Consider the following 21937-nt stretch of genomic DNA (forward strand, 5'->3'; position numbering starts at 1 on the left):
TCATCCTTTCCTCCTATAGTTAGACATTCTGCCATAGCAGAGACTATGGCCAAAAACAGAATTCTCTGCTTCTAGCTCCTTGCCCAGAAAGGCAAGGAATTCTCCTCCCTGGCCCCAGCTGAAAATTCCTGGGGTGTACTCTGGCCCAGTGTGGGTGCTATTTCTGAGCTAGTCAGTGTGACCAGGAGCAAGGTATACCATGATTGGCCTAAACTACTCCTGTTTCAGACGGTGAGGGGTATTAGCAGAACATGGGGAGAGAGGGGGGAGCTGGATAAGCCAACAAATATAAGACCTTGCCCTAGATGACAGCCACCATCAACTTCTCTTCCTGTAATCTGCTTAATTTTTCCTGATACATACAGTCCAACTTTGTCTTCATTTATTGGTGTTTCTGTTTGCTTTTTTTCTTCCCTGCTAGAGTGTAGGGCCCAAGATGGACAGGGTGTTTCTCGAATTTGCATAACATTATGTCCCCAGAACTGAGACAGTGCTTGGCACATAGAAGATGCTTGGTCAGTATCTGTGGAATGAATAACTTCCCAACCAGAGCGTGGTGGGTGGAGACAGCTGAAAAAGTAGAACCTAAAACACTCCAGAATAGAATTTAACCGCCTTATAAATCAAAAGAAGCAGAAAATGGTGAGTAGTAAAACAGAGGTGTCTGGAGTTTCTCAGAAAGCGTAAGTCATTCACCAACCCTAGCTGGTTCTCATTATCTCTGACTAAGGAGGATAAGAAGAGGACAGATGAGTGAAATAATCCAAAAATATTGTGGAAGCTAGTAGTTCCCACCCCATTCATTAACACACTTTTACTGGAACAACTGACAGTTAGCACACTGGAGAGCCTTAAGTCTTATCCCCTCTCCTTGGAGTGCTCTCTGCAGAAGACAGGAGGCAGCTACTGGGCAGCTAGATGGGAAGCATAGACAACATAATAGACATGAAGAAAGGAGCATTTAGACTGTGCAAGCCTTTGTGTTGTTCATATCTTCTAACCCCTCTCGCAAAGCTTGCCTTTGAGTGACTTGATGGAATCCAATAAAATTGTTCATCCTGCTAACATCCACATCTTTGTTTCCAATCTCTTGCTTCGCCCTGAGGTTTCTATGGCCAAGGATGGCCACAGGTGGCCTGGTTTACATTTGTCAAGCTGCCGTTCAGCTTCCAGCTCTCACTTGATCCAAGGTTTTAGTCTTGGCTTTCTATGAAGTCATGAACAGAATGGCCTTTCTATTTTTCTTTCCCATAACTACCTGTGAGAAAGCAACTGAAGCTCCAAGAAGCATGTTGAATTTTGGGTTTTTTTTCCTTTCTTTTCTCCTGTGGTTTGTAGGGTAGGGTAGGGGAGACATTTGGGTATCTGGGAAAGGTTTCCTGATATTTGTTGTTGTTCAGTCACTAAGTCATGTCCAACTCTTTGTGATCCCAGGCACTACAGCATACCAGGCTTCTCTGTCCTCCACTATCTCCGAGTTTGCTCAAAATATATCCATTGAGTCAGTGATGCTATCTAACCATCTCATCCTCTGTAGCCCCCTTCTCCTCCTGCCCTCAGTCTTTCCCAGCATCAGAATCTTTTCCAATGAGTCGGCTCTACGCATCAGGTAGCCAATGTATTGGAGCTTCAGCTTCAGCATCAGTCCTTCCAATGAATATTCAGGGTGATTTCCTTTAGGATTGACTGGTTTGATCTCCTTGCAGTCCAAGGGACTCTCAAGAGTCTCCTCCAGCACCACAGTTTGAAAGCATCAGTTCTTCGGCGCTCAGCCTCCTGTATGGTCCAGCTCTCACATCCACACATGACTACTGGAAAAACCATAGCTGTGACTATACGGACCCTAGTCGGCAATGTGATGTCTCCTTTTTTAATACACTGTCTAGGTTTGTCATAGCTTTCCTAGAGACCAAGTGTCTTAAATTTCATGGCTGCAGTCACTGCCCACAGTGATTTTGGAGCCCAAGAAAATAAAATCTGATACTATTTTCTTGAAAATCCAGTTTTGTAATGCTGTACCAAGCAGCTTGTAAAATTTGTGTCATTTCTAGATGTGGGCTTCCTAAGTGTTTGTCCTCCCTGATGGGAAATTGGGCCCAAGGCATCTAGTTATGGGATATAAATGGAGAAGGAGATAGAAGAATATCAGTGTTTATATAAGATTATGTCCTTAACTGCACTTATAAATTGTGTATGATTTATATATTGACATTTACATGCCAAATGAATGCATAGCTAACATTTTTTGAGCACTTAAGCATCAGGCATTTTTCTGAATGCTTTCCATGTAGTAATACATTTAACCCTCCCAGCAACCCTATGAGATAAATATTATTTGCTCCATTTTACTGATGAGAAAACTGAAATTGGCCAAGGTCAAATAACTAGCCCAAGGTCAGACAGCTGACAACGGGTGGAGCCAGGATTTAAACTGTTAGCTGAGCTTCCAAGACCATGCTTTTTACCTACTCTAAACTGTTTCTTGCAGCAGGTATAGGTTGGGAATCTAGGCATAAACAGCATTTAGTGAGGGGCACTATCCAGGTTAGCATCATCCAGTATAAGCATGGGTCTTCCCAGATGGCACTAGTGGTAAAGACCTGCCTGCCAATGCAGGAGACATAAGAGACACAGGTTCCATCCCTAGGTTGGGAAGGTCCCCTGGAGAAGGGCACGGCAACCCACTCCAGTATTCTTGCTGGGAGAATCCCACGGACAGAGGAGTCTGGTGGTCTGTAGTCTATAGGGTTGCAGAGAGTCAGACACGACTGAAGCGATTTAGCATGCCAGCATAAGCAGGCAGTAAGTATACAGCAGTTGGAAGAGGTGATGCTGATGATGACAGCTGTCACTTACTGAAGTTCATCAGATGTTGTCGTCAGCTTTTGCCATTTGGTAGTTGGAGACAGAGTCCTTTGTCAGAATCACAGCTTGGCTGATTACTGCGTGACCTCAGTCAAGTTACTCGAACTCTCTGATTCTTTTCTATAAAATGGGGACAACCCCAACCACATCACTGGGGAGTAGGTTGTATGGATTGAATAATAGAGCCTACAAAAAGCATCAAGCACAGAGTAAGTGTTCAATAACATTAGCCATTTGGCCTGTTCTCAGTGAATAAATAATCCAAGATAATTACTTGCATTTCCAAAGAAATTAAATGCAAAACCGTATCCAATTTAGATATATAATTTTCAGTTAGTCATGAGTTCTTCCTTTTCCTGCTAAAAGTCAGGCCTGGCTTTTGTACAAGTCCTGGTTAACTTTTGACCTACAAGTAAACTACCTTCATTTCCATAACTGGAATTTCTGCCTTCCTCCAGAGGGTCGTGTCAGCTGAACTCACCCAGGCCATATTCAGGTCCTCACTGTGGTGGCTGCAGTTCCCCTCTCCACACTTCCCCTTCCGCTCTCGCTCACTCTGAGTCCTGATGCAACATGTGTGTGTGCCTTGTGAATGACAGGCACTCTGTCCCCCCAGAGGGCCCTCCACTGGGGAGAGTCAGAGGATCTAACTAAAGTCAGAGTCAGAGGTTATAACTGATAGAAGCCGCTGGACACAGTTCCTACAAAGACACTGGCTGTGGTGTGCATATAAGTCAGTGTAAACAGTGTTTAAAAATTGCTAACATGGAGTATATTTGTTTTTTTCCTTTCTGTGGGGAATGTGGAGGGCACCTGCCTGAGCATCCCAGGAAATCTGCAGTGGGACCTTCCAGTCTTTGTGGATGTCATTCACAGCCCTGATTTTAAGCAACAGTCTGGGAGAGATTAAACTGAGGTTTATCTTTGAGTGACCGGAGTTATTTCTGTTTTCGTCAGCTTGGACTCTTGTAATTAATGCTAAGACACTGGCGGGAACAAGGCTTTTATTATAATATGAGGGTGAGGATGGCTTTGACTGACCTTTCTTCTGCTGGAGTTTCAGTGTTTTAGTATGTGCTGCTTGCGCTGGAAAGAATTTATAATCACAGGCTGTCAAAGACAGCCATTGTTTTCACTGCTCTGAACATGTGGGTCAGCCACAAGTGCTTTCAGCTCCCCCAGCGCCAAGAGCTGGCCGAGAGCGAGAGCATGCCTGGATTCTTCTGAAGCATCAGGAAAAGCATTTTGCATATTTTTCACTGCTTTTTTTTTTTTTTTTTTAACTTTTTGCCCCAGAAAAGACAGCTCCCTTTCAGAGCAGGAATTTCCCTTCAAGGTAGCAGAAGATGGAGCATACTGCTCCAGGATTTTATGAAACTGATTCTGCTGCAAAAACAAATGCTGTGTGCCTTAGCCAGACAGCATAAACAGAAGCAGTTGGGGCTGGGTCCCGGAACAGACATGCAGTTATGGATCCCGAAAAACGGGTCAAGGTTAAGGTTTTCATTTTTCTTTTCATCTTTTATTGTATTCTTGTGAATCCAAACTTGATCTTTTATTCTTATTTCTCGAAATTTTTTTTTTAACATTGTGGACTACGAGATGCCTGGGGATTTTTTTTTTAATATGTGATTTTCTGATTGAGAAAGTTGTAGCAGGGAAGGATTGAAGAATGAAATGTTGACTTGCAGATGATAATCAATGTGATAACTGCTTGCTGTAGCCTTTCCACAGTGATTCTATATGCAGGATTTTTTGGAGACTGCTGGGGACTGATTTTCCTGATATCCATAGGCTCTATGTCTGTTGCAGTAATGTCTGTAATCCTTTTGTTTTCTTCTTGAACAGGAGACTGATGACATTGAGAGCCCTAAACGTAGTATTCGAGACAGTGGCTACATCGACTGCTGGGACTCCGAGCGCAGCGACTCCCTCTCTCCCCCTCGACACGGCAGAGATGATTCCTTCGACAGCCTGGATTCCTTTGGCTCCCGTTCCCGGCAGACTCCTTCGCCAGATGTAGTCCTCAGGGGAAGCAGTGATGGTAGGTTGGAGCCTTAATAAACTGCACTTCTTAGAATCAAACACTAACAAAAGCTGCCTTGTTCCCAGCCGAGAGATTGGCACTGGGAAGGCGGACTCCATACTTACCTTGCGGTAACTCTAAACTGGTAGGGAAAAAAAAATCTCTTAATGTTGTTTTTTGGTGGTCCTTAGAATTTGGTTTGCCTTTGCCAGCAGTTGGTTTGAACATTGCCTCAGTGAGCATATCTTCTGTTGGAAAATGTGTTACATCATTCCTCCCTGGGTCTCAGTGAATCAAGACGCTGTACAGACCATTAGCTCATAAAGTGTGCTGGAGATTTATATGTTTCAGGTACGAGGAAGGGAAATGCTTGAGTGAGTACCACACTGTACAAGTGAAAATGGATCAACTTCCAGCAAACTGGAAACACACTGCACACACTTATGACAGCTCTGAAGCTTGGGACTGTGAAACTTTAATTGGCATGGTTTTGCCAATATTAGATGCTTATACCTGACCGTTGACTAGAGCGATGCAGGTGGTCCTTCATGTATTGAACACAACCCAGACTGCTTGTTTCTTCAGAGGCTGGGTTTCATTTAAATCTCCTGGATTTTATATCACCTGAAAGGAATGATCATTTTTCTTTACAAAAATGTATGGTCATGCAACCTGATGTAAATTTAATGCATATTTTTTCAGAAGCTGTTTACCTTACTGATCTTGTGCCTTTGTGCTTTTATTAATAAGAAGGGAAGATAGCTTGGCTCTGCATGTATAAACTTGGAGAAAGACTCTCAGGGGAATTCTTTTATTTGTGTCTATTTCTTTTTACTAGAAAAAGAAATAATTAGCTTCTGATTGAAGCTAATATTTCTAGAGACTATAAGTCTTCTGTCTGAGATGAAAATTTTATTTTATAGCTAAAAGACCCCTTCCAGTTATAAAATTCTATGTCACCAAAGTACTTGGGTATTTAATATGCCCAGGTCCTGAGTTCATTACTCGACCTCTGGTATCTCATTTAATGCTTAGCACAGATTATGAGATACCCAGTATGTGAGTTAGTTCTCCCACAGGGCTATGAAACACTCCTTAGCCATATTTTACAGATGAATCTTAGGTTAAGAAACCATCCTAACATTGTAAGTGCCCCCAATCACTGTAAGTAGCGTGACAATGTTAGCCTCGAGAAGTGTGAGTCCAAAGCTTATACCCTAAAGCTTAATTTACTCACACATCTTTCTGTTTGCTTAATAGATTTTTCAGATTCTAGCATGACTGAACTAATGCTTTTGTTTAGTACTTAAACTTGCCAGCAAATAGATTAGCCTCAGGGCCATATCGTATGTGACTCCTAAAGAATTCCATGGTGCATTGTGAACTGGTTGAAAAACATTTCTACAATTGTACATGACATCGTAAGTCCCACCCACAGTATTAGAAGTTACAATACCAACTGCATGATCTAATTGAACTTTAACATAACTGAAAGGGAGATTTACTTTTATGAAACATATCATAACTAAACTATTGCATTCATATTATTTTGATTGTTTTAAAGAATTATCATTGTCTCATCCTGGTTCCTAATAACTGGTAATGTGGATCCTTTATTTATTCTGTCACCAGCTTTGAGGGATTCAGAGCTTATAATGGGCCACATCTTGAAGGGATTTGAGATGGTAATTACTAATATTGTACTAATATGTGCTGAGGCATAATTTCATTTGCAACAATTAAGATTGATAAGCCAGAGTCTTTTCATAAGTTTTTCCCATGTAGAGAAAAACATGAAATTGAGCTTCACAAAACACTGTCCGTGAAAGAGCATCTTAACACACAGATTTCACCAATCAGCCTGATACCTTCAGGCTCATATTCTTGTAAACTAATCAAGACCTAATGAGGTTTTAAAGAAAAACAACACTTTTTATCTGCCTTTAAAACTGTGGTATAATTTTATCCAAATTGATGTTGTATTTCATTAGAGTTTATGGTATATTTTTTAAGTGATGTAATCAAGAAGATTGCTAGTGCTAATAAACACTTTCAAATTTAGAAGAACTTTTTTTTTTTTAATTCTTGAAAATTTACTTCCTAGGACTCATAATCAATTAAGGAAAGTCTTACCATGAAATTTTCCAGCTCCTTATTGGGTTGAGAGAGTTTTCATTTTATTATTACTGAGGCCCACAGACCCATTCAGTAGGGACAGTCAAGAGCCACACACGTAAGAGGTGCCGTGATTCTGTGGGTTGGACGCAAGAGCCACCTGGTAAGGAAGCTGTGGGTCACCAGGGTCAATTCAGCCACTCTGTCTTGCTTGACAGGTACCCAGTTCCTCCCTCGCTTTCACTGACATGCCTTCTGAGGCGAGCTCCACTGAAGAGGAAATACAAAATCTTCCACTCGGGTGCTTTTAAAATTAAGAACATGTTTTATAAACATAATGCATTTTGTTAAATGAATATTCTTATCTCTTATATAAAAGGTTAGTTAAGGGAGAGACATAAGGAATGAGAGAAATTAAAGTACTGGAGGAAGATGAAAAAGCAAAGGGTTGGTGGTGTATGTGGTAAAGTAAAAGGGAAAGTTAGTTGCTCAGTCACGTCTGACTCTCGGCAATCCCTGCCCGGCTCCTCTGTCCATGGAATTCTCTAGGCAAGAGTACTGGAGTGGGTTGCCATTTCCTTCTCCATGGGATCGATCATCCCTACCAAGGGATCGAACCCAGGTCTCCTGCATAGCAGGCAGATTCTTTACCAACTGAGCCACTAAGGAAGCCCATATATGGTAAACATAGATTTAAAAAAAGAAAGACTCCTAGTTGTTGGAAGGGAGAGAAATGTAGTCCCAGGAGAAAGGAAGGATCAGACTTTGATAAAAGGATGTCATCATGGTCATGTGCACTGTTGGGCATAGATGGAGAAGCGACCCTAGTACATTTTCATCTTTTCGGGATTAAATCAAAATCTTTTGAAGTCTTGGCCTGAGATAAGAAGAGTTCTAACACTTGGGTGCTTTACATCTCAGGTAATCCTGACAACAACTGATGAGAGCTGTATCATCACCTTATTTCCAGTGAGGACCCTGAGGAACAGAGGGCTTAAATTCCCCAGTCACATGGCAGGGCGATGGTGGAGCTGAAATTAGACCCTGGTCTCCAAGTCCAGAAGGTTACACTGCTTTCAACTAAGTCACGTTGCCTCTGGGCATTTGTAAATTAACTCTTTTTGAAGTGTCTGTTGAAGACATTTATCAAAGAGTAATTGGAGAGAAGGGGAAGGTGATCTGTTTATGTGTTAAACAACCTATTTTGAGACTCTCAGTGTATTATAGGTAATATGTTTTTAGATATTGTACCAAAATAAGTTTCATAGATTATAGGGTTTTAGAACCGAGTGAATAGAGACAGCTCTATTCCATGCTAGGCCTTCATAGTTGACTGAAGAATCTTTTTATTTCCTTCATTTATTCAGCCAAGTCCAGGTTTTCCCCTCGTCAGGATGCTTTAAGCAGAGGGCATTGTGCCCAAAGTTAGAAAACTGCAATAGTGCAGATGATGATGATGATATCCTTTTATCAAATTCTGATCCTTCCTTTCCCCAAGGCTGTGTTTCTCTCCTTCCAGCAACCGGGGGTCTTTCTTGGGCTGGAATCTGGAGAACAGAAATTGGAGTCTTGAGCTGTTACTTACCAGCCTTGAAAAAGGGGCTCTTTGGGTCTCTTTGAGCCTCTGTTTTCACCTCTGTATCATGGGGAAAATATCAAATAGGGAAACAAGTCCAAGTGCTTGGCAAGGTAAGGTAGTGTTAGTGTTTGGTATAAAGCAATTCACCGAGGGCCCTAAGTATTTTATCATGATACTGAGACAGATATACGTGATAAAAGACTTGGGGTGAGAAGGGAACTAAGTTAGGAATCAAAAACCAACAAGTCACGAAATGGTCAAAACTCCAGAAGGGAGGTTAAAAGCCAGTGACATGAATAATTCATAAACGGAACATTTCATCTGCAACAATGAACAACTTGTTTATGGTCAATGCTTTTAACTTTTACCGTTGTTTAAAAGCCATTAAATCATTTAATCTCCAGGGCAAGTTATTTCATTCCTATTTTTACAGAAGAGGATGAGCAGGTGTATTAGAGACAAGCCTGGGAGCCCACAGCTCATCAGTGACAGATCCAAAGCTATTGTAGCATCAAGAGTAATCAGTGTTTGTTAAGCACTTAGGAGCAGTAGTTTCACACGTATCTGATCCTCCCAACAGTGCTACAAAGTAGGTGATACTATTATCCTCACTATATTATAGACTGGAAAACTGAGGCTTGGAGTGGTACAGTGACCAAGGCCAAAATAACATAGCTAGTGAGTGGCAGAGCTCAGTACGAAGTGGATCTGACTTAACCACCTGCGCTACCCACTTCGCTAGGCTGCCACATCTCTCGACCTTCAGTTGAAGGTTCTTTTCACAGATGTAAAGAGGTCAGTTTCTGTTTGCTGTCAGTGGAGTTGGACCTCTTTATACGGCACTCATTAAGAGTTTTCAACCAGCATTCAGATGGTGGCTGCCTGTCACAGTAGGGCGTGTTTTAATGACGGTTTCAGTCTAATGGATGTTAGAAATCTGATGAGATGAGACTCAGGAAGCAAGGATACAGCATAATTTAGATACTGCCCAGTGAAAGACTGATGTTGGTAACGTTGAATTCCTTTGTGTTGTATAGAATGCTTTTTAAGCTAGACTAATACATTGACTTGTGTGATCGTTTGAGTATATCCACTGTGTGCACAAACCGTGTGATAAGTACTGTGAAGGGTACCAAGCCCTGTTCTCAAAATATAAAATAGAAAGTATAAAGTGCCAGAAGAAAAACAGATCATCGGGCCGTAGTGTTCACAGGAAAAAAAACTGCCTCCAGCTCTGGGTACCAGAAAGGGCTCTGATATAGAGGAATATGCATTTCTTATAACTCAAGCCATTTCCTGGAAGGCAAACTCTTGGTATAATCCATACTGATCATTTTTCTGAATTCCTATAGTTCTTATATGTTTGTGCTCCTTGATTATAACTAATATTCTCCAGGTGTTTCATGAATTGGTTAAAGATACCTCAAAGACAAAGGATTATAAATCTTTTATAATTCTTATTTGTCAGAATATCTAGTGCAGAGTAAGATGTGCAACAACAGGTGCTGTGTATAAACTCCATAAATTTATTTTTTCTTCTGAGACTTGCAGAATCTGAGCAGGCGTATAGTCCTATTGCAAATGTGTTGTTAATTGTAACTCTCAGACACAGCTAAGCTTACTTTTTTTTTTTTTAATTTTGACTTTTTTTCTTTCCTGATTAGAATTGAGAGCTTTTTCCAGAGTGGGCTAACTTCGACTGATACTCTAGATTTGTTTAACCACATCCCCCATACCGTATACTTGCCATTTGGAATTTTATTGCTAGCCCGGCACACTCTCTCAGCCCCCGTCCTCTCTCCCCAGGGAGGGGGAGCGACTCTGAATCCGACCTGCCCCATCGGAAGCTGCCTGATGTGAAGAAGGATGACATGTCTGCGAGGCGGACGTCCCACGGTGAGCCGAAATCAGCAGTGCCTTTTAACCAGTACCTCCCCAACAAGAGCAACCAGACAGCCTACGTCCCCGCACCTCTGAGAAAGAAGAAGGCGGAGCGAGAGGAATATCGGAAGAGCTGGAGTACCGCCACCTCCCCCCTGGGTGGGGAGAGGCCCTTCAGGTAAGACCTGGGCTATGCTGCTCCTGTCCTGGCTTGTGATAATAGGAACTACGGGCCCCTGGATGTGAATGAGCCCCAAGAGCCACTGTAGACCATTGATGTGAGATTACAGATGGAGGTGGGAAGAACAGACCTTCAGAGACAGATTGTCACAATAGGATAGAAGCTTCATGAAGGCACCTACAACTGTGCCTGGCACACAGTAGGTATTCAACCAACACTGGGCTAATGAGTAGATTTTTGAAACCAGCTCTGTCATGAGGACATTGAGAACAGATCTGTCGTCCATATCCTTCTCGGGAAACTGTCTGACTCCCAGTCCTGTTAGATCAGGTATAATAAGACCTTTTATCTACACCAAAGTTTATCTGGACATAAGCGCAAGCATTATATAAGGGATGCATGAACACGCTTGAGTCATAGGTAGAAACAAACAGTCATAATGAAATGGAAGAAGCATTGGACTTCTCATCTCTTTAGGGAAGCAAGCAGTCTTTCCCCTAATCTCTGATTATGTTTTTGTACTTCTTCATTCATTTATTCAGTACGAATATATTTATTGAGCATCTACCATGTGCTAGGTAGTAGATCTTTTAGGCTTTGGGGACCCAATAGAAGGTAAGATAGAGTCTTTGCCTTCAAGAAATTTACAGTCTAATAAAAGAAACTTATAGTCTGGTCTAATCCTTTTAGCAAAACCATCCTGATCATTGCTTGGTTATTTCTTATAGTCTACCTTTATTATCTATGATTTTCCATTGAGTAAACATTTTATTAAAAGTTGTAGTTATTGAACAAAACATGAATTTTGCCTTTCTGGCAGAAAAGGTTTTTGCCTATCAAGTTTGAAATAGCTTTCAATCAGTATAGAGATTATGATGCGTTGTATTAATTAACAAATGGCTACATTTAATTTTCTTCACATTACCAGAATAGTATTGCATACTATGATTTTTTTTTCAAGTGGAAGTAATATCGGAATGACCAGGAGCTGATCTATGATCTGCTCCCCAGCCTAGTGTGTTAGTTTGGTCAATTATGTTGTCCAACTCACTAGCTATCCTGAAACAATAGAGGAAGAGGAAGGTGAAGTGGGGTCTCATTGTGAAGAGGACCCCGTCAGCCAAATGGACACCAGTGGGAAGCCTCCTGATGGTGGGTCAGAACTACCCACCAGTTGTGGGAAGGAGCAGCCTCCTCCAGAGGGGGCTGTGGTGGCACCAGCTCCCAAGTCTGAAGAGAAAGCTGCTGCTGAAATGCAAAAGCGCAGAAGGCTGGAGCAAGCCGGAATCAAGGTCATGCCCGCAGCACAGCGCTTTGCCAGGTTAGCTGTGCAGGCCAAAGACTGGCCTGGCTGGCTTTGTGCATGCCCGGAGCTTTGGAATCTGTCTGATGTGGTGGAGTTTCCATCTTGTTTTCCCACTTCCTGCTTTACCCGTTGCATCATTATTTCCTACTTGGAGCAAATAGAAATAGCTAATCATCTTTGCCTTCAGGCCTGTCTCTGCTGAATTTTTGGTTACTTTAAATGGAGGTAAAGAGTGAGCTTCATGCTGCTTGAGTAGACCTTATTCTGGTCAAGTATGTGTGGTCAGTCACTTGTGGGCTACAGGATATATCTGGCAATAACATCTTATTTTTCAATTGTTTATGGCTTGTTAATTTTCACACTACTCCTAAATGGCTCTTATCTTCCTTTACACATCACTAGAAAATAGTTCCTTTGGCATGGGAAGCACTGTCTTTAGGAAGAGTGGCTGGCTGACAAAAATCTGCTTACTTTCTTTGTCCCAAGGGAGTAGTAAGTACAATTAGGTTTATTTGACTCATTTCTAAAACTTGTTGATTCAAAAACGAAGGATGGAGTAATTACTTCTCTTAATTGTAACAAAGGCACTGGTATACAGTCTTGGTGGCCTTGAGTTACGAGAGAGATGGAGACCTTCAGCAGCTGAAGTCACAGAGAAGTATAGTTGTACAGTTTCACGTGGTGTTTGCAGAAGCTGATTAATTTTTGTCATGTAATAGCCACGAAGATCCTAACAAATGATAGTGAGACCAAAATTTATTGGACAAATTGTAACTCATAACAGTTGGACAATTGAAATTCCTTTGCCACTTGCTCTTTCATTGAATCCTGAAAGGTAGGTAATATGCCCATTTTTTTCAAGCAGAATAAACTGAGGATCAGTGAAAGTAAGTTACTTAACAGCCTCTGAGCCAGTTACTGCTGACCTGGTGGCCACTTTCAGATGTTCTCTGACCACTGCATCCCCGCTGCCTCCCACACATTTGACAGAACGTTTTCCATCCCTCTGTACAACTCCGTGTGTGGTTATGCTGTGGTCTAGATCTTCACTGAAAATTCCAGAACTGGCTTATATGGATTTAATCTTAGAGTAGCTTTGTATTGATAAAACACCAAGGATATAATTCTTCCTGTCTGTGGTATCCCACAGATAAACATGTCTGTCCTAAATGTGTATGTGCTTCTAGAAAACTCTGACATAAAACTGTGCTTGTGCTACAAGAAACTCTCGGGGTTTCTAAAATTATAAAGGGTAATGTCATAACATCTTAGAAATAAATCCAGATATTCTTTAAATTGCAATTCAGAGACCTTTTGAGACACATGCTGTTTCAGCATCATTTGAGCATCTATGTATATCAAAGACCAGGCTAGGTGCTGAGAATATCAAAATGGAGTATATCCTCTTACCAGTTTTCAGCTTTTCCTGCTTCTGTCTTCAAGCCTGGGGCACTGTGGAAATAAGTAATGTGATACAGATAAGAGAGTGGATTTATTAAAAAAAAAAAAAAACGCTTTAATCTTAATTTCCTTGACACACATACCTTCATTTTTATTACATCTGCGAAGTCTGCAACTAAAAGTTACCAAAGACACCATCATCTTTTTTTTATTATTTTTCTTGTTATTTTCAAAAATTGCCAATGTTTGAGTTTTAAAATCTCGTTTTTAAAAAAATCGATTTTTTTCCATGATTACTAATGCTATTGACTATTATAGCATGTGTATTGGCTACTCAGGTTGTTTTTTTTCTGATAAAGTCCCTCATATCTTCTGTCATTTACTTTTGTGCTTTTAAAAAAAATGTTTTATTGGGGTAAGAACACTTGGTATGAGACCTACACTCTGAACAAATCTTTAACTGCCCAATACAGAGTCGTTAACTATAGGTACAATGTTGTACACCAGATTCCCAGAATGTATTCAGCTTGCTTAACTGAAACTTTATGCCTATTGATTAGCAATCCCTATTTCACCCTCCCTCCATCCCTCGTGACCACCGTGCCATTCTTTGATTCTCTGTATTTGACCATTTTAACTACTTCATGTAAGTGGAATCATGCCATTTTTTTCTTTTTATGACTGGCTTATTTCACTTAATGTCCTCGAAGTTCATCCATGTTGTCACATATTACAAAATTTAATTCTTGTTTAAGGCTTAATAATATTCCATTGTATGCATGTACACAGCCTTGTTCATCCCACATCTTGCATATTATGAATAATGATGTGGGAGTGCTAAGATCCCTTTGGGAGTCCTGGTTTGAGTTCTTTTGCATATATACGCAGAAATGAGATTGCTAGATCTAGTTCTGTTTTCACATTTTGAGGAGCCTCCCCATGTCATCTTCGTTGTTACAGTTGTTGTTCAGTCGCTGGGGCATGTCCAACTCTTTGAGGTCCCATGGACATGTCATCTTTAGAGTATCCAAAAGAGCAAGGGGAGACAAGTAGGCAGAGACTGGAAGAGAACTCGGCACACCCTGGAATCGTGGTGACGTGGAGAAGAGAAGAGAGTGGGCAAAGGCTGGGGATTCCACGAGTGTCCTATGCCTCTTCAGTAACTGGAAGTTTATTTTCTGATAAAACAGTGCAGTCTTTTATGACAGCTCCCATCCTGTGCACAGACCTAGAATCGTAGTTAGTCTATAACCATGAATTCTAAAATTGAAGAAGAATAGTATATTTGTGTCGTAATATTTGCTCCTGTCCATGTTCCTGGGATCTGGCATAATTTTTCCATATTTTATCCAAGTTAACTCTATTAAGCAGAAATTTGCAGGTCAGTTAATGTCTGCAGATGTCAGTTAATGTCATACTTTAGAGCTACTGACTTAGCATTTAAAGTGGAGTTCAGGAAAATCATGCATATTCCCAGAGAATGTTCCCAATAGCAACACAACACAGCTGCTCCAAACACCCAGAATTCATTTGTTAGATAGATTTTTCAGCTGCTAGCTCTCTCATAAAAGTTTTATATATACCATGCCACCAGCCTGCCCTGTCTGAGTCTTTGTCACTTACTTTTTGCAGCCCACAACAGAGTCAACGGCCATCCTAAATTTATCCACATTTTGGATCCTGCTTTTAATGTGGCAGAAAGTAGCTTAACTGGAATGAAATGCATATCATGAAGAAGGAAAGGATTCTTGGTGTCTGGAAAATAAGACTATGAAACATTTCAATATGCTGATGTCTCTTAAGGCATTTTAACTTCAGTCTCCTGTCTTTGCAATCCAAATGCATTCTGGCCACCACATCTTGGAACCCAACAAGAGGCACCAGATACTTCTTGTGCCTATTTCTGAGCTGTGAAAGTCTGTGTTTGCAGAGCTGGGGAGAGAATGAGGTATAGGCGAAGAAGGAGACATGTAGATGAGAAGAAGGCCTGACTTTTGTAGGCCAGTTTTTGGTTGTTGTGTCACAAGTATTCTCAAACACCTCCTTGAATTATTTTTAATACCATATAAAAATGAGCAAAAGTGCATGAGTTTTCTAGTCGAGAAGTCCCAGGCTTCCTGTCAAAGAATATGTTAGGAGGTGTCTTAGCACCATGGGACAGAGTAGGTCTTTCTTATTAAATATGTCTGCCATTGAAGTCAGAAATGCATAAATTACTTTTCCTTCCATGTTTATGATTTTAGTTTATGATGTAGTTAGCTTAATTACCCCCCAAATATGAGACTCTGCCAGAGAAGCTGAGATTTTTGTGTTTAAGAGGATAAAATAAGAACTAAGATTCACTTCCCCTGAATTAAAATGCCATGGAGATTTGAATTCTCCGACTTGGTGTTTCCCATTGGAGAAGTAAACTTGTTTTTGAACTGAATTATAGGTTTCACGTGATTGGACTTCTTTTCTAATTGTTTTCATATGTTTCAGCACTCAGTCTTTTCTACTAGTCTGTGGATCTTCTCAGGCACATAGTAATTAATCACAGAGAGGGGGAAAAGCCCTCCAAGGAACAATAGACATTTTAGAAGTCTTCGGAGGAAGAGCAGATGCAGCTAAGTGCCAGACACATATTCCTCCTTACCAGATGCCTGTGTGTCACTGAACAGATTCCGGGGGATCAGGGACCAGGCAGACACAGGATGTGTGTGAACCTCTGTGACTCTGGATGTAACTGCCCTGGTTGGGCACTGCGTTAACCAGGGAGGTCTCTGGTATTGCCCGTGACGCTCCCAGGAGGCCTAACAGGCTTTTCCGGAGAACCCGGTTTCTTTCAATAGAACAAACTGACTGCTAGTCTGAGCTGGTTGTTGTGCACTAAGTAAAAGGGAGTGAAAGAAAATGCCAGCTCTTCCTCAGTTGAAATCATTATCTCACTCACTTTGAAATATATAAGCCTCAGAAGCTTTGAGACAAGGGCTTTTCTTCCCCCTCACCTGCTCAGGGCCCACAGTCTCTCCTACAAAGATAGCCTTACTTGTTTCAGGACAGAGTTGCCAGGTTGGAGGCAAGGCTTTGCATTTCTCACGTCACATTGGACTGTATTCCTCCTAAGTAAAGCAATGAGCTGGGCCCACTGAGGAACCTCTTCTTCAACACAACTCATCTATGAATAACTCTGAAAAAATAGTGCCAAACCTCCCCCACAAATATCAAGCCAGATAGCGGAAGTCTGCCACTTAAATGTACTTACTTTACCTACATTCAGATGACCATAACTGGAAACCTCAACATTCCCCTCTGCAAAGTGGTCATCATAATTCCAGTCTTACAGGGTTGTCTTGAATGTTAATGTATCTGGAATATACTAGCTCTTCAGAGCTATTGTAATTATTAAAAAACAAAGTAGAATATACTGAGGGTTTACAATAAACTGACCTTCAGAAAAGAAGGGCACATTATAAAAAGTCATTTAAATGTTTTGCTAACCAGATACCTGTGAGCATAAGCCTTCATATTTGCCTTATATACATTATTTATTACTTCATAGCCAACAGTGCCAACCCAGAATTTATGTCATTAAATTTTTTCTCTTTCTGAGTCTGCCTTGAAGCTCTGAATTTACAGGATTCAAGCAATTAGCAGAATATCATTATGATCATTTTTCAAGTGGGCAGGGAGTGGCTTTAAGTGGCCAATAATATGGAAAGCTTTATTCACCCCCTCTTTTTAAGCCTGCATATCTAAACTGAGATCATTTGAAATGAGTCCTGCCACACTGGGCATTTAGCCTAAAAAGAAACACCCCAGGGAATTTGTAGCCTAGCTGGATTCATGTGAAGCATAAGGCAGTAGATTCTCCTTGCTCAAACTGGCATGGCTGTTTGCATAAATGCATATGTTTTATCCCATAAAATTCTGCCTGAGTTGGGAGAGATTGAAGCCCAGGACTATGGTCAGAAAATAGAAGGACTGTTGCTTTTGGACTTGAGAGCTTCAAGCTCAGGGTCTGCTCCGGATGAGATGAGATAATGAGTTTGAAAGGGCTTTGTAAACTGTAAAGTGCTGTGCAAGCACTGTAAGGTATGATTAGTTAGCATTCTATTGTCAATCCTGGCTGAGCATTGCCATCTGCAACTAGCAATGCCAATCACAACTCCATTCTGAGCACAACTCACAGGATCCCTTTATTTAGTAACCAAAATACCCTGTCTCCTACTTCCATAGTAATGATAATGCCTTATTTTTTACATGATGCTTCACTTTCAAAACTGTTGCTGGAGATATCTTTTGTTTAATGAATAGTAGAGTGGTTAAGAACAGGACCTGTGGAACCAAACTGCCTGGGTTTGAATTGTAACTTAAGCAATGGCGCTTTGACCTTGGGCAAATTTCTTCTCGTAATCTCAGTTTCCCCTCTATAATATGGGGGTGCTAATCCCACTGCCATTACAAGGCTAATATTAGAGTTAAACGAATTAACACTAGAAAGAATTCTAGTGCATGGTGGGTGCTCCATAAGAATGAGCCACCCTCTTTATCATCGTCACTGTGCTTTTTGAATAATGAGTTTTCGAAGAGATTGATTCAGTGGCCTCTCATTTCTTTATGGCCACAGTCAGCCAATGCCAGTTGGTTCTTGCCAGACTTGTTGGCTAGGGAGGCAGGGAAGAGAGTCAACACAGTCCAAGAGGGGCCAGGCGGGAGATGAAGAGCAGGGGTGCTCAAAGGGCAGTATTGCATATATTAAGAAATAAATTTAATTTGCAGCCACATGGATGGACCTAGAGATTATCATACTAAGTGAAGCAAGTCATACAGAGAAAAAGAAATATGTGATATCATATGATATCATGTATATGTGGAATCTAAAAAATGATAACATGAACGCATTTACAAAACAGAAACTCACAGACATAGAAAACAAACTTATAGTTATCAAATAAAAAAGAGAGGGAAGGATAGATTAGGAGTTTGGGATTAATAGATACACATCACTATGTATAAAATAGACAACAAGGACCTACTGTATAGCACAGGGAACGATACTCAGTATAGTAATTTTAATGGAAAGGAAGCTTAAAAAGTATATATATTAATATATAAAACATGTATATATATGTATATATATACAATATGTATATATAACTGTATCTCTTTGCTATACACCTGAAGCTAACACAACATTGTAAATCAACTATATTTCAATTAAAAAATTTTTTAAAGAAATAAATTTATTCAAGGAGCATCACCCATCACCTCTAAATTCCATGGTTTAAAATTCTATTGAGAACAGTGGTCAGCAGGGAGAAAGAGTTTTCTGGGCATGATTTTGATTTTGATTCTCCAGAAGTCAGGTGGAGTGAGGACCTGCTGTCACCTTAAGCTGACAGCCTCCTCTGCAGCAGACAGTGGGCCACCTGGTCGCCCAGTGGAGACAGTATTTCCTTGCTCTTAGCCAACCTAATTCCTCCTGTCTTTATTTTTGAGTTGACCTGTCCCATGAGCATGAAAAATTTACTGTTAATCCTCTCTCAGAAATTGGATACAAAGTAGGTGAACTTCCTTTAGAAACCAAGATATTGTATTTACTTATCATCTCTATGAACTGAAAAGATAATCATTTTTAAGTTTTAATATTTTATTATGATTTAGAAGCAAGGCTGATCTTATGAGTAGGGGAAGGAGTTTGTCTGAATATCAGAAAGGCACCATCAACTGTATTCTCACCCTGCCTGCCCCTGACAAAAGCAAAAAGCATAAAAAAGTCCTAATAGTCTACCATTAAACTGCATTTCTCCAAGAATTTAACGTTTGGGGCCTTCAAGATTTCTTTGAAAATGAAAATAGTCCTAAGTAAACATTTTGACAGAATGCCTTAACACAATTCACTTGACATCTAGCATATGACAAAGAAGAAGAGCTGAAAGATGGAGAACAGTGAGGGTAAAAGCCTGAAGAAAGGATTGCTGGTGGGAGGGAGCAGGGCAAGATAAGCTTTTGTGCCTGAGTCCATTCTGTGAATGGTCCTGGACTATCCCAGATGTTTCAGTCTAGCGCAGCTTTGCAGGAAGATCATCCTTACACATTGCAACCCAGTACACATCCTAGGCGTGCTGCCGCATGGCTGCATTCATTAGCATTCCCCCAGATTAGTTCCTTGGTGGCTCAAATTTTTGCCCTGTCAGTCAAAATAAATTGAGTACCTATTGGGTGCATTACTAATGTGCTAAAGAAAAACATAACAAAAAAATGCCTCTTGGGATTTCCCTAGTGGTGCAGTGGTTAAACTGGGTGCTTCCAATGCAGGGGGTGTGGATTTGACCCCTGGTCAGGGAACTAAGATTCCACATGCTGTGCAGTGCAGCCAAAAAGAAAAAGAAAACCAACAACAGCAACCAAAAAAAAAAAAAAAACCCACAAAGTCATAAAAATATTTTTTAAATGCTTATTTTTCTCAATTTCATGAAAGAATTTGGATTGTCACTTTCAGAGCCATTTAGGATCCTGTCTTTCTCATGCTGATGGGGCGCTGCAAGTTAAATGAATGCTTAGTATTGCTAGTAGCTGGCTAAATTCCAGCTTTTGAAACCCACCCTAACTCTCTGCAACGCTGGATTAAAGTAGTAAACAGATGTCATCTGGACTAACGATATTGAGAAGACCTTTCACTAACAAGACAGTTGTCTGCCTGACAATGGGGATTTAAAAACTGTTTTGGTCTGATCACATGTGGAGTTCCATTTAATTTTGCTCTATCAGTCAAAAGCAATTAAATGATGAGAAAGAAGCTGTTCGAAATATTATCCTTCGTAAAGAAAACCCTTTCCTGGTCCACCAACACGGCAGAGATTCAGAATCAGAAGATGAAGTTGCATGTCGACTGCCTGATCTTGAGAAAGATGACTTTGCTGCCAGGAGAGCAAGGATGAACCAGACAAAGCCAATGGTGCCATTGAACCAACTCCTCTATGGGCCTTACCGAAAAAAAGAGGCAGAGAAATCAGATGGCAGCAAACAACATTCAAAGGGAATCTCAGAAAAGAAAACTCTAGAACATAAAAGGTGTGCACTCTGTGTGCGTGTGTATGTGAAAGAGGGAGAGAATATAATTAGGTGAAGGTAATTTGAATTATAGCCCCTACCCTGGCCCCCATTCCTCTAATTCCTGCCTTGATTACATGTAATCAGTAATGGTGGTTTATTTTGAAGTGGAATTCCAGATAGCTGATCTCTTCTAAGTTCACATGGCAGGGAGCAGAATGAACATGTCCAAAACAGGGCTGAATTCACCGAATAAACTTGGAGCCCAAGCGTGCAGGTGTGCTATATCCACACCACACATGGGTGCTGGTTCACAGACTGGTATTCTGTGACATGGGGCGGGAACAGCCACCTGTCCAGGCAGCTCCATCCTTCAGCAGGCAGAAATCACAGTTATCCCTTAGCTATGAACCTTCTATCTCATTAGTGCCTTTCAGATATTGGAAGGGGAAAAAAAGGAGCCTTGCTGTTTCTTCCCTCACAGCAACGTGATCACCTAGACATCTGATGATGGAGACTTCTCATTAAAAAATAGTCCTCAGATATATAACACACTTCTATACATTCTGTCATGAAAATTATTTTTAAGTGAGTTTCCTTGTCCCAGCTTTTCTTCCATCTTCATAATTAAGGAAAGGAAAATTTAATGAAATGGATTTGACCAGTGATTTTTATCCCAAGAGGGATACAAAATCAGTTCAGCCTGCTAAATTTCCATGGGCAGAGTTCATCATTCTTTTCCTTTATATCAAAATCAAAGTTCACATCGTTATTTAATTGCCATATTTCTGCCTATCACTTAAGAGGTTTATAATCTATTGAACGAAGAATATAAATACTTCAACTGTATTTTACACAATTCAAGTGGTTCTTTGGGCAGAGTATTGAGATCAGTGGAGTTGTTCATGTTTTCCATTGTATTTTAGTATTTTATCTAGGAAGCACCAGATACAAAGATCTGGACATAAACAGGGATTAGAGCATAGACGACCTGGCACAGTTTTCATAGGACACATTCTAGCTTCAGGAGGCTCTTGGTCTTTGCAGTTCTTGTTGGCATGCCTTGTAACACACCATTCTCAGAGGGCCTTGTGGGAGGGATTTAGTTGCTGCTGGTGGAACAAAAACTTCTAGATAGCTGAGTAGCATCAAGACATATTGATGGGGATCAGCAATTTGAGTTAGGAAAGGGAGTAGCTTTTGTACCTCCCTCTTTTCCCTTCTCCTGCATGCCATTTTCCAGCCCCATGTGTCTGTTGTCACCTGTGTCTGTTTATGGGGACACAGCCCATGATCTCTCTAGAGAGCTTCATAGAACTGCTGAAAAAAAAGAGAGAGCCCCCTGGTGACTTTTTGCTGTGCCCTTCTTTCCCCTTCCCCAAATTGAAAGTGAATAGAAAATTCTGTAACCTTCCTATTTGCATAGACTCTGTAAATACACCAACTCATCCAGGTGATTTAGTTTGGAAAAAATGAATAGCCCCATTTATGTACATTTCTAAAAACTTCTATCTCAGGGAACATATTTAGTTAGAAACTGACTTTTAA

General features: G+C 40.7%; 1 protein-coding gene across 27 annotated transcripts in view; it reads left to right on the forward strand.

Annotated features, from left to right (window-relative positions):
• The window catches only part of LIMCH1 (LIM and calponin homology domains 1), a 351821-nt gene that overhangs the window by 261857 nt on the left and 68027 nt on the right, over window positions 1-21937 (forward strand). For 12 of the 27 annotated variants that reach the window (XM_061420004.1, XM_061420009.1, XM_061420006.1 and 9 more), the window contains exons 7-8: window positions 4714-4909; window positions 10392-10644. In XM_061420004.1, the coding sequence (XP_061275988.1) occupies window positions 4714-4909; window positions 10392-10644 (449 nt within the window). Of the gene's footprint in view, window positions 1-4167; window positions 4359-4713; window positions 4910-10391; window positions 10645-11701; window positions 11969-20107; window positions 20411-21937 lie in introns of those variants that run through there. The other 15 variants (XM_061420003.1, XM_061419994.1, XM_061419997.1 and 12 more) reach the window with 4 other exon arrangements.

The sequence above is a fragment of the Bos javanicus genome, chromosome 6 (assembly GCF_032452875.1).
Source record: "Bos javanicus breed banteng chromosome 6, ARS-OSU_banteng_1.0, whole genome shotgun sequence".
Taxonomy (NCBI): Eukaryota; Metazoa; Chordata; class Mammalia; order Artiodactyla; family Bovidae; genus Bos; species Bos javanicus.